The sequence below is a fragment of the Miscanthus floridulus genome, chromosome 1 (genome assembly GCF_019320115.1).
Source record: "Miscanthus floridulus cultivar M001 chromosome 1, ASM1932011v1, whole genome shotgun sequence".
Lineage (NCBI taxonomy): Eukaryota > Viridiplantae > Streptophyta > Magnoliopsida > Poales > Poaceae > Miscanthus > Miscanthus floridulus.
The window spans coordinates 174,169,566-174,180,923 of NC_089580.1; the positions used below are offsets into that span (position 1 = coordinate 174,169,566).

General features: G+C 46.3%; 2 protein-coding genes across 2 annotated transcripts; one reads left to right on the forward strand and one right to left on the reverse strand.

Annotated features, from left to right (window-relative positions):
- Window positions 1–1,496: 1,496 nt before the first annotated feature.
- Window positions 1,497–4,055, reverse strand: LOC136502821 (receptor-like serine/threonine-protein kinase At2g45590). Its single transcript, XM_066498079.1, has one exon. The coding sequence runs from the start codon at window positions 3,718–3,720 to the stop codon at window positions 1,654–1,656; it is 2,067 nt and encodes a 688-aa protein (XP_066354176.1). The 5' UTR covers window positions 3,721–4,055; the 3' UTR covers window positions 1,497–1,653.
- Window positions 4,056–7,541: 3,486 nt separating this feature from the next.
- LOC136548605 (calcium-dependent lipid-binding protein-like) lies at window positions 7,542–11,304 on the forward strand. Its single transcript, XM_066540072.1, has 11 exons — window positions 7,542–7,855; window positions 8,241–8,342; window positions 8,678–8,728; window positions 8,876–8,996; window positions 9,077–9,195; window positions 9,542–9,640; window positions 9,844–9,924; window positions 10,029–10,114; window positions 10,224–10,449; window positions 10,533–10,700; window positions 10,791–11,304. Exons 1-11 carry the CDS (start codon window positions 7,751–7,753, stop codon window positions 11,172–11,174), a joined length of 1,542 nt encoding a protein of 513 aa, XP_066396169.1. The 5' UTR covers window positions 7,542–7,750; the 3' UTR covers window positions 11,175–11,304.
- Window positions 11,305–11,358: the final 54 nt, after the last annotated feature.

Genomic DNA, 11,358 nt, shown 5'->3' on the forward strand with positions numbered 1-11,358 from the left:
ACCTGCTGCTTGCCTCAAGGTATTTTTTCCTCTTCTGTTCATCATCTCAATTGTAATTGCCCTAAGAGCAGCACAAACTGGACTGCTAAATGTTCAGTCAGTAATAACAAGTTCAACATTTCCACCTGCTAGGTTTTCTTGTTTCAATATGCAACGATCACCAGTTGCCAACAGTTTACATAAAAGGGTCTGAGAACAAATCGCATATGCTAATCAACTTCAATTAGCCCAAAGAAGCACAGAGCCACAGAGGTCCATCAAAACAATTTTTGTCACGTACTCCATGACATTTTCACACCAGTTGTTTCTGTATGACCCATATGAGAAGTTGATGCTTGAAAATCATGACGACATCTGAGTATCTGACTTTGAGAAACACAGATCTTTACCAAGATTTAATCACTCATCACTGTGTCAAGTACTTCTAGTCACAGTAAATAGGCAATCCTTATCTGATTTACCTTTTTTTTCCTTCACATGCACTTAAGTTTTATCCATAATATCTTAGTCTTAGAATGTGAATGGTTTGAGCTTCTATTTGTTTTCCAATTAAGGAAGTAACCACAAGCAAAGACTAAACGAATGCATATAAAAGTAAAGGATAGCAAAAAGGGGGTGTCAAATTAGCAATCCAGTTCAATCTACAGTCTTACATGCCAGCTGAATAGCTGATGCAGTTACATGTCTAAGACTTCACTAAAAGAACATCTCTCATATAAGGCACAGAGCATGGGGTTGTAGTAGTACTGTGCACAAGCTTGGACTTTTCGGTAATTGCTTTAAAATAGGACCCAGAATCTTATGCCAGGTTCAGCCTTCAGAGTTCACAGTTCAGGCAGCCAATCCCAATTAAAGGTTTATGCCTAAACTATTGCTTTGTGGGCTTGTGGCACTAAACCATGCCCGCACTAGCTTTGTTGAAGAAATCACGAAAGGCCTTTTCCAGATAGTAAAGTGGTCTTCAGTCTACTTATAATATCTATATTTCACAAGCTGTTTGAAGCAACTAGGTAGAATATACTGGCTGGAGAAAGTGAATGTACCATCCTAGTGGAAAGAGAAAAGTGACAGGGAACCGTGAACAGCAAAAGCTTGAAAGTTGAAATCATCACACAAGTGGATGTGCTTATTCAGAAGAAAATGGTTGTCAAAACGGAGTGAAAATCCACTGCACTAGGGCCTGGAAGGGCACTACATCCAAAACACCCAAAGCATGTCCAAAAGGCAACATGCTTCTCTATCTCCCAGCAAAAAGAACAGGGGGAACTCCTAACCTCATGTGGTCACGCAAGTATCAAATCAACTATGATTTAATGAAGCATGGCATTCCTGCTGTTAACCAATAAACACTTAAGCATGTTGGTTGAGAACACAATTCTTGTCAATTACAACTCAAATTCATATTTGTCTCCAATCGATATTTCACTAGATAGAAAGGAGTTTGCACAAGGAATAACCAAACTAAGACTATCCAATTGATTAATGGGGCACAGCAATTCTTGTCAAATCTGAACCCAATTGGAAACTTTTTTGTCCCACCAAGATCTTTATACATCAAAAAATTAAACAGATAAATTAGGAGTTGAGTACAAGAAGAAACAAGCATAAGGATAGAATACTAGCACTATCTTTTCATCTACCAACAAACTAAACTCACCGGCCTTTCCTTCGGGACTTGAAGGGGAATCCGCCAGGAGGTGATGGTGAGAACTCTATCGGAAGAGGTGGTGGCTCACCCTCACCAGCAAGCATACCAAGCACCTCTGTACTTGATGGGCGGCGAGCTGGTGACCTCTGAATGCAAAGGAGTGCAACAGTAATGCATAGCAGTGCTTGGTCTCGATCAACATCCTGCAGTGCAGGGTCTACAAGATCAAGCAAGCGGCCAACTTGAGCAAGATGCCTTGCCCACGAAATGAGGCTCGCTTTCTCAAACTCTGACATTGGTGAGGTTGTCATTTGGAGCGGGCGTCGTCCAGATATGAGGACCAACAACAACACACCAAAGCTGTAAATGTCACATTTTTCTGATAGAGGCCCTCCTCCACCATACTCAGGAGCCACATAGCAGACTGTGCCACGCATGCTCGGTGTGCTGCTCACTGCTCCACCACTCTTAGGCACAAATTCCCCGCTGGCCCAATCCCTGCTGCTCCTTCTCACACCGTCCACCCACCAACTGATGCTGGCGTTGCCATTGCCATTGCCATTGCTGCTCCTCCGGCTCCAGCTTTTCATCATCCTCCACCTCGAATGGCCCTTCTCCTCAAAATCACAATCCCTCTCCCACCACTGCAAACCAGACATCGCACCAGCATCACTCTTTGACTTGGCAAGTGCCCTCCGCTTTTGCTTCTTCGTGAGCTCCTCTGCATACTCCTCGCGCCACCACTCCCGCGCCCTCCTCTTTGGTTTCTTCCTCTCTGTTGGAGCGACAGGGGTTACTGCAGATGGCCCTGCAATCCAGTCATTTTTCGGTCGCTCCTTCTTGATCTCCGATCTAATCCATTCCATCACATAGTCCTTAACGCCACCGCCGCTGCCGCTGCCGCCGCCACCACCACCACCACCACTATTGTCCTGACGCCACCACCAGTCACTCCCAGTTCCTGATCCTCCTGCACCTCCCCCATTGCAGCTTCGGGCATTACATCCACTAGCAACACTAGTCTTGTCACATCCGGAAGTGGATACGGCCTCTGCATGAGATGCCGTGGTGAGCACCTCATCATCCTCCGGGGACTTGGCAGCATTGTCTTCCCCATTAACCACGACAGCAGTGGTGCTCTCGCCAGCCACCGACATATCCTCGTCACATCCACCACCGGGATTGGCGTTCCCGTCTGCATCGGCCCCAATGGCACCGCTCTCCAACTCATCCTCCTCTTCAGACCTGATCCGTGCGAGTCCGAAATCTGAGAGGCGGGCACGGAGGTCTTTGTCCAGCAACACATTGCTGGGCTTGACGTCCCCGTGGATCACGGGCGGCTGCACGACGGAATGAAGGTAGTGGAGCGCGGCGGCGACGTCGCGGGCGACGGCGAGGCGGCGCGGCCAGCCGGACACCAGCTCGGGGCACCTCTTCCCGAGCAGCGCGTCCTGCAGCGACCCTTTGGGCATGAGGTCGTACACAAGCATCATCCGGCAGCGGCGTGGCTGCGTGGAGAGGGAGTAGGCGAACGGGAGCAGGATGTGGGGCGGGGCGGGCCCGGGTCCCCCTCCGCCTCCCCCTCCCCCGTGGGCCGTGGCGGCGCAGCCGAGGAGGTGGGAGGCCAGGGAGAGCTCGTTGTGGAACTCGCGCTCGCCCTGGAGGGAGCCCGCGGCGTCCATGACCTTGACGGCGACGGGCTGGCCCGACCGGGGCAGCGCGCCGCGGAAGACCGGGCCGAACCCTCCCTGCCCCAGCTTGCTCCCCGCCGCGAAGCCGCCCGTGGCGCGGCGCAGCTGGTGGTACGACAGCCTCCGCAGGTCGGCCGCGGGCTGCGCCCCGGCCGCCACGGCCAGCTTCCGGCGGCGGCGGCGCCTCCGCCATAGCAGCAACAGCGCGACGGCGGCCACCAAGATCAGCGCCGCGGCGGCCGCGGCCGACGCCCCCGCGGCGGCGGGGACGGCGGGCGGGGCCCGGCGGTGGCGGGCCCCGCGGTATCGGGGGTCCGCGACCGCGACGGCGGCGGCCGGGCCCGGCGACGGCGCGGGCGGCGAGGGCTGCCGCGAGGGCATCGCCGGGCGCGGCGGGGTGGGGGTTTAGGGGCCAGGAGGCCGGAGAGGCGCAGCAGGCGGGGCGCGGAAAAGACAAGCCGACGAGGGGATGGGGAGCACCGCAAAGCGCAGCAGCGGAGCGAGGCGAAAAGTGCGATGGCTTTCCACCATTTCCTTCTCTCAGATGCGTGCGTGCTTCACTCCGTCGCCGCTCGGCCTCTGCTACGGGTTCGAGAGCGGGCTAGAGGAGCATCCGAGGCCAGCCGCTGGTCAGTGGGCCCGATGAAACGCCCGGCCCACGGTCAGCGGGATGGGTGGGTCGAGAGGGTGCCCTGTTTGGTTGGCGTGGACGTAGCTAGAGAGGGAAGGGATGGGGTTGGACGCCGAGCCAGCTGGTGGTGTATTTGTAATTTTGTAGTATTGTAGGAGTAGTAGGTAGGAAGGAGTGTAGGATCGGACTGAGGAGAGCGGAGTTATTGCCAAGGGAATTAATAATTGAGTTGAATTTGGATGGGGAAGGAAGAGGTCAAATGGTTTCAGCCAGGGTTTACGAGGTCCTGTTCGCTTGTCTGAAACTTGGCTGAAAACACTGTTCCAGCTGAATTATTGTGAGAGAAAAATACTGTTGGCTGGTTTGGTAAACAGTGAAATGAGAGGGGGTTCAGCTGGCTGGCCGGTACAAACCAGACCAGCGAACAGCCCCATAGTGTTTTTTTCTCACAATAAATTAGCATCAGTTATGTTTATCAGTCCAGAAATTAATCAGTGAATAGACTGAAATGCTGCTGAGTGTGAGTTATGGCAGTGGCCCAGCGATTAGCCCCGTTCGTTTAAACTTATCAGCCTGGTTTATCAGTTATTTTATAGTGTTTTTCTCACACAACGAAGTGCTGCTGAGTGTGTGAGTTATGACAGTGGCCCAACGATAGCTCCGTCAGCTTGAACTTATCAGCCTGCCTTATCAACCATCGTATAATATTTTTCTCTCATAACAAATCAGTTTCAGCTGACTTATCAGCTGCAGAAGCCATCAGCCGAATAGGACCAAATCAAAACAAGACAAGATCTCCTGCGAGGTACACTATACACGCATTTTACATGATATTATGCTAGATTCGCCCATGATGGTCAAGCACTAATTTTTTCCGCCTTGTTATGGAGATCAAATTAACAAACTGCATACTCCCTTTGTCAAAAAGACCAATTCTGAACCTGGACAACAAAGCTAAAACAACTGGTTTTTTAAGACTGGGGGAGTATAATCCTACGAAATTCCTTGGCACAAAAGTATATTACCGTATATCGATCGGCGTCCGTCTGGATACCCCGAGCTTAGTCTCTTGCAGGCACTTTGCTACAGAAAACTCAACGCCTGCGCATAAACTTAAAGACATTGAGAAAAACCCCAAGAAAGGAGGGGAAAACAAACTGAATCTCCTAAACTAGCAGCTTGCTTTACATGCAGAATAAGGTGTTGTCTGCCGTGCAACAATTGGAATTTGAATACAAGCATGGTACACTAGTACAGTACTCTGCACTTTACGCTTCTGTTTGGCTGGTCTATAAGCCACCCCTTATTAGAAGAGAAAAATACTATACCATAATTAATAAACCGACGGCAGCCCAACCTAGCCGTACAGGTAGCGTTCCCTTTTCCGGCTGGGCGTGGCCGCATGGAGCACCCTCGTCGTAGGATTTGGGGCCATTTTGTTCTCTCTTGATTCCTGATTCCCCGAGATCTCAGCTCAAGCACCGCGCTTTACTCAGCAAAAGTGTATGTAAAGGCTAAAGTGTCAATGGAAGCAAAGGTTCTTTTTGTCCATGTCCAATTGACTTTTCTTTTCATTTGCTTTTATTTTGACGTCAACTTAGTTACTCACCATATGTTACGCAGACGCTGACTCTTTCAATGCCTTTGCGGACTCTCTAGGTTTGGGCAGGACACAAGACTTCGTCGATAGAAAAATGCTCAAAACAGATACAAAAGCATAATCATAAATAAATAATTATTTGAATACGAATCTTGTAGCCCCCGGTTTTGTATTATAGGCCGTGTTTAGATGGCCACTGAATCGGCGCCGCCGAATTCAGCCGGTACACTGTAGCTACTGTAGCGTTTTGTTTTTATTTGGTAATAATTGTCCAATCGTTGACTAATTAGGCTCAAAATGTTTGTTTCGTAAAGTACAACCAAACTGTGCAATTAGTTTTTGATTTCGTCAACATTTAGTACTCCATGCATGTACCGCAAATTTGATGTGATGGGGAATCTTCTTTTTGCATAGTGCCAAATTCTGGATTTTAAGGGAACTAAACATGGCCATAAAATCATGTATGGACAACACTCAATAGTACCTCAGCTCCGGGGTTCGACGTGCGTTTTAAGTGCCTGGTTGTACTGTCTAATCGAGAAAAAAAAAGCCTGGTCCCAGCGACAATTCGCTGTCCCCGCTTTCTTCACCGAGAGATCGCTCGTTCATCCGAATGGCCCAAACGTGCAGTCGGTTAGCTTTTAACTATTCGATGCATTTTCAAAGAATGTTAGATGCAAGGAGAAAGTAAACTTAGACGCCTTGTAAAAATGAACATCGGCTTATTCATCATTATAGTTCGTACAAATTTGTATTTATAGTGTTGACTTATGTTAAATTTCCTAACCTATCAAAATATTGACCAAATAATTAAGATGTGTCTCTTAACATAAAAAAAATATAATGTCCTACACCACCTCACAAATTTTGAAACATAGGGCCTGTTTGGTAGGGATCTAAATTCTAGTATAAACGTTTCAAATCTAAATTCTCCCAAGAAACGTTTCAAAATCACTTTACGAAACTGTTTGGCTAGTAGGCTAGATTCTTATTCCAAAAATAAATGTTTTTCATAAAAAACATATAAATAAAATCATCTTAAAAAAATTAGAACTTTTTGTGGGCAAAGAATATCTTAAATATAACATATTTTAACTTGTTGCACTTAAAAAGGATAACTAGAAAAAAACGGTCGCTATTGTATGGGAGAGACTGGAAACAAAATATAGCGAAACCAGCCGGAGCCATTTCGCTCACCCAGGCAAAAAACACAGAACGAGATGAAACATTTCACGGCAGAATCGTTTCACAGTGAAGGTGTTTGTCGCTGTTTCTACCGATTTTAGTGAGAATTGAAACCGTTTCTTATTTCCAAGTGGTCCCTAGAACTCAACTTATACACGGAGAAACAAAAATAATGAATCTTGTTAAGGGGTAAATTGTACCGATTGAAATAGTTTGTGAGAATAAATCAAATTAAACATTAGTTTAGAGGGTTATCAGGACACAGGGCAAACAAAATTAGAGTGAGTAATCTAGACTTTTACCTACCGATTACTACCATGATCCTTTAATAAATCAATTCCTACAGTTGTATGTTTGACCGAATTTATAGAAAAGAACACAAATATTTATGACACGAAATGAGTCAACAACAACAACAACAACAACAACAACAACAACAACAACAACAACAACAACAACAACATTTAAGTCCCAAACAAGTTGGGGTAGGCTAATGACACGAAATGAGTATATTATAAAAATATATTTATGGTGTATATAATGATACTAATTTGGTTTTATAACTCATTAAACTCTTTTTTATATAAACTTTTAATTCGACGATTGTATTTTTTTATAACAATGATTGTATTAAGAGTCTTATAAATTTTATTAGTTTCGCATGGGCCATGTAAATCTCGGGCCTGCGTGGAAGCGAAGGCTCTCCAAGCACCAATCGCAGAGATCCAGCCATGCAAAATTCGCCGTGACAATTGACAACCTTCTCACCAATCGCACGTCGGCCCATCTCTCTCTCTCTTCTTTATTGTTACTAATAGCACGCGAAAAAATCGGTCCCAAATGCAGCGTTAGCAGTAATAAACAATTTGGAGAGACAATCGTCAGCGATTTGATCCAAGAATTTCTGTATGTAATTGCCACCTTTTGATTTCAAATCTTTTTCTTCCTCCCTGGTTCCTTCTCTTTCTTGGCGCGTTGAGAAAAGGACAGAAGAAATGGGGTTCATATCGGGAGTCATAATGGGGATGATCGTCGGCGTCGCCCTGATCGCGGGCTGGGCGCGCGCCATGGCTCGCCGCGCCGCCAAACGCAGCAACAAGGTAGGTTCAGCTGCATCATTTCGATTTGATCTATGCAATCTTGAAAGGTTTTGATCTTCATATCCCCGCCTCCAGATACCGGGTCTTGATTTTCTCTCTGATAGATTTGACAGTGGAAGATAAGCCTTTGGTTGGTAAATACAGATTGATTGTTAAAAGTACGGTGTATATCTTCGATTTGGTGCAAACGGTTTAATTGACACAGCCTATGTGTTAGTGTTACATTTTCGTGTGTTCTCTGTTGTTGATTTGTGTGCAGCATGTAAAATGTATCTTGAAAGTGGATGCCGCTTCACTGCAATTTTGTTTCATCTGGGTGTATGGAATTAAATTTGTGCATCTTAGTTTGGGATAACTTTCAACATAGTGACACATTTTGGAACAGGCTGCGGATGTCAATGCACTAGGATCTCTCAACCGTGAAGACGTGAAGAAAATATGTGGAGAAAATGTTCCCCAGTGGATATCATTTCCAGAATATGAACAGGTGAAATGCTACTTGACTTGATGTAGCTATAATCATGAAACTGTAAAAATGCTGTTGCTGTATTGGCTACTTTGTAAATTTGACTATTTCTTGTCCCACGATATTCACTACCCAGAAGTTATCTGAATTTTTATTGTTGTAACTGCTAGACAGGGCTTCGCAGACAGAAAACCATTTGCAGTCCATATATTTACTTCAGAACTCCTCAATACATAAAACCTGGAAAATGAAACATCAACTGTTCCATCTGATGCAGTTGTCTCTCCTAGAGCTATGTCCCCTTGATTTTTTGCTTGCATGCTTCCCTTGATACATATTTTTTGTTTTCATTTCAGGTCAAATGGCTCAACAAACAATTGAGCAAGCTTTGGCCCTTTGTGGAAGAGGTACGATGATCACTTTGGTTTTTGTAAGAAAACTTCATTATGGGGGCAAATAATTTAGAATGAAGTTACTCCCATTTTAAGAAACATACAGATCTTACCATTTTGCTGCCAATAACTATCCTGATTCATAGTTGCATCTAATTATAGGCAGCAACCATGGTCATTAGGGATTCTGTCGAACCGATACTGGATGATTATCGACCACCAGGGATATCCTCACTGAAGTTCAGCAGACTCTCCCTTGGGACTGTTCCACCGAAAATAGAAGGTTGCTAAGACAAAATGCTGTCGACTTAACAGTTATATGCTCTCATAGGATCTCGCTGTGACATGCTATTTTGTGTTCAGGCATTCGGATTCAGAGTTTTAAGAAAGGGCAGATTACAATGGACATGGACTTCCGGTGGGGTGGGGATCCAAATATTATTCTTGCAGTCGAAACACTTGTTGCTTCGCTTCCCATTCAGGTTTGCAGATCGCCACAGGCTCGTGACCAAAAGGGATATTAGATTTAATTTCCCACATTTTCTATAAACGAATGTTAAATTTTGTCGTTAAAGTACCTACACGTATATAAAATAATTTACCACGTGGAACGATGTTGGTAATTACAGCTTAAGCAAACCAAGTAAAAATGGACCCTCTTAATTATATCCTTTTAGACTCCATTACAATTGTTTGCCTGCAGTATAAGATTTTATGTTTGCACTTGTCTAAAAAAAACAGGAACTCATGTTTAAACTTCAATTTTTGTTTTCTCATCTTGCTAATTATTTTAACAATTCCTGTGTTTATTTGTATATATGTATACAGTTTAAGAACCTTCAGGTGTACACCATCATCCGTGTTGTCTTCCAATTGTCGGACGAGATACCATGCATATCTGCTGTTGTCGTTGCTCTTCTGGCAGAGGTGGGCTTCTTTTAGCTACCGAAACTCCTCTAGTCCTGTCTAGGCTTTGATTTTTTTGAATTCTAGTTCAAAACACTTAGTTGTCAGAGATGTTGCATATGATAGCAGTCTTTCTTTTGTTTCAATGTCAAGGAGACATGCTTTATTTCTTGTAATATATTTGTTTCTGAATTCTGAGACGCGTGGTTTCCCTGCAATTGCAGCCAAAACCGCGAATCGACTACATACTGAAAGCCGTGGGAGGAAGCCTGACCGCAATGCCTGGGCTTTCAGACATGATTGACGTATGAAATGAACTTTCCTTTCTTTTGTTTTCACCTTTGTTTCATTCCTATCTACAAATCTGAGAAGGAAAAAATAATCATATTTCCCCGTTATGTCTGTGTAGGATACAGTGGCGTCACTGATCACTGACATGCTCCAATGGCCACACAGAATCGTTGTTCCACTGGGTGGAGTTGACGTTGACGTCAGGTTAATATAATCTGATATATTGTTAGAATCATGTGCATGAAGTTGTTTGATCTGTCTACTCGAAGAACTTGTTAGAATGACAGAAAGGTTATGGTGCGCTCTTGTGCAGCGATCTGGAGCTGAAGCCGCACGGGAAGCTCACGGTCACTGTGGTCCGCGCAGAGTCCCTCAAGAACAAGGAACTCATCGGCAAATCCGAACCCTACGTGGTCTTGTTCATACGCCCGATGTTCAAGGAGAAGACCAGCGTCATTGACGACAACCTCAACCCTCGTTGGAACGAAACGTTCCATCTGATCGCGGAAGACAAGGAGACGCAGTCCCTAATTCTTGAGGTGTACACGAACTGATAAACCTCACTGCTTGTTTCCTTCCAGGTACTCCTAAGGCAAGGACTCATTTTTCTCTGGACCTTCAGGTGTTCGATGAGGACAACATGAAGCAAGACAAGAGGCTTGGCATCGCCAAGCTGCCCCTGAGCGACCTGGAGATGGAGACCGTGCAGGAGGTGAACCTGCAGCTGTTGTCGTCGCTGGACACGACCAAGGTCAAGGACAAGAAGGACAGGGGCGTGCTCAGCATCAAGGCAGGATCGATCAGTCTCGTCCTTTTCGTGTTCAGTTGGCAGCAACAAGTCCCCGGTTGTCTGACGTTCCTTTTGCAAGCTATATTGCAGGTGGTGTACCACCAGTTCACCAATGCAGAGGCGCGCGAGGCCCTGGAGCTGGAGAAGCAGACTGTGGAGGAGCGGCGGAAGGTGAAGAGCGAGACGGGGGCCGTCAGCGGCGCCGCGGACGCGGCAAGCGGCATGGCGTCCACGGTCACCCACGTGGCCGGCACGGGCGTCGCGGCGGCCGGCACCGTTGCCGGCACGGGCGTCAGCGCGGCTGGCTCCGGCGTTGGGATGGTTGGCACGGGCATCGGCGCCGTGGGCTCCGGCATTGGCGCGTTCGGCAGTGGACTCCATAAGGCCGGCAAGTTCGTCGGCCGGACTGTCACGGGACCCTTCAGCAGCGCTAGGCGCAGCGCCAGCAGCGTCCCCAACGTCGTTGACGAGTGACAATACTAGCCTAGCAGCTGCTAGTTTGTTATATGATTAGGCTTTGCTTCGATGTCACATGCAGTCAGACGTGTTTAACACAACTTTTATAACGTGCTTCTGGTTTAGCTTTTGCTTTGGTTATAAGACACAGCTGATTCAGGGTATCAATGAGATGATGAATCAATGATAATGCTTAACAACA

Excerpts from the sequence above, each read along its gene's own strand:
- LOC136502821 (XM_066498079.1), bottom strand. The coding sequence starts at position 3,720 with ATGCCCTCGCGGCAGCCCTCGCCGCCCGCGCCGTCGCCGGGCCCGGCC.
- LOC136548605 (XM_066540072.1), top strand. The coding sequence starts at position 7,751 with ATGGGGTTCATATCGGGAGTCATAATGGGGATGATCGTCGGCGTCGCC. Across the intron at positions 9,641-9,843 it reads TCGTTGCTCTTCTGGCAGAG|CCAAAACCGCGAATCGACTA; the intron begins GTGGGCTTCTTT and ends CTGCAATTGCAG. Across the intron at positions 10,115-10,223 it reads GGAGTTGACGTTGACGTCAG|CGATCTGGAGCTGAAGCCGC; the intron begins GTTAATATAATC and ends GCTCTTGTGCAG.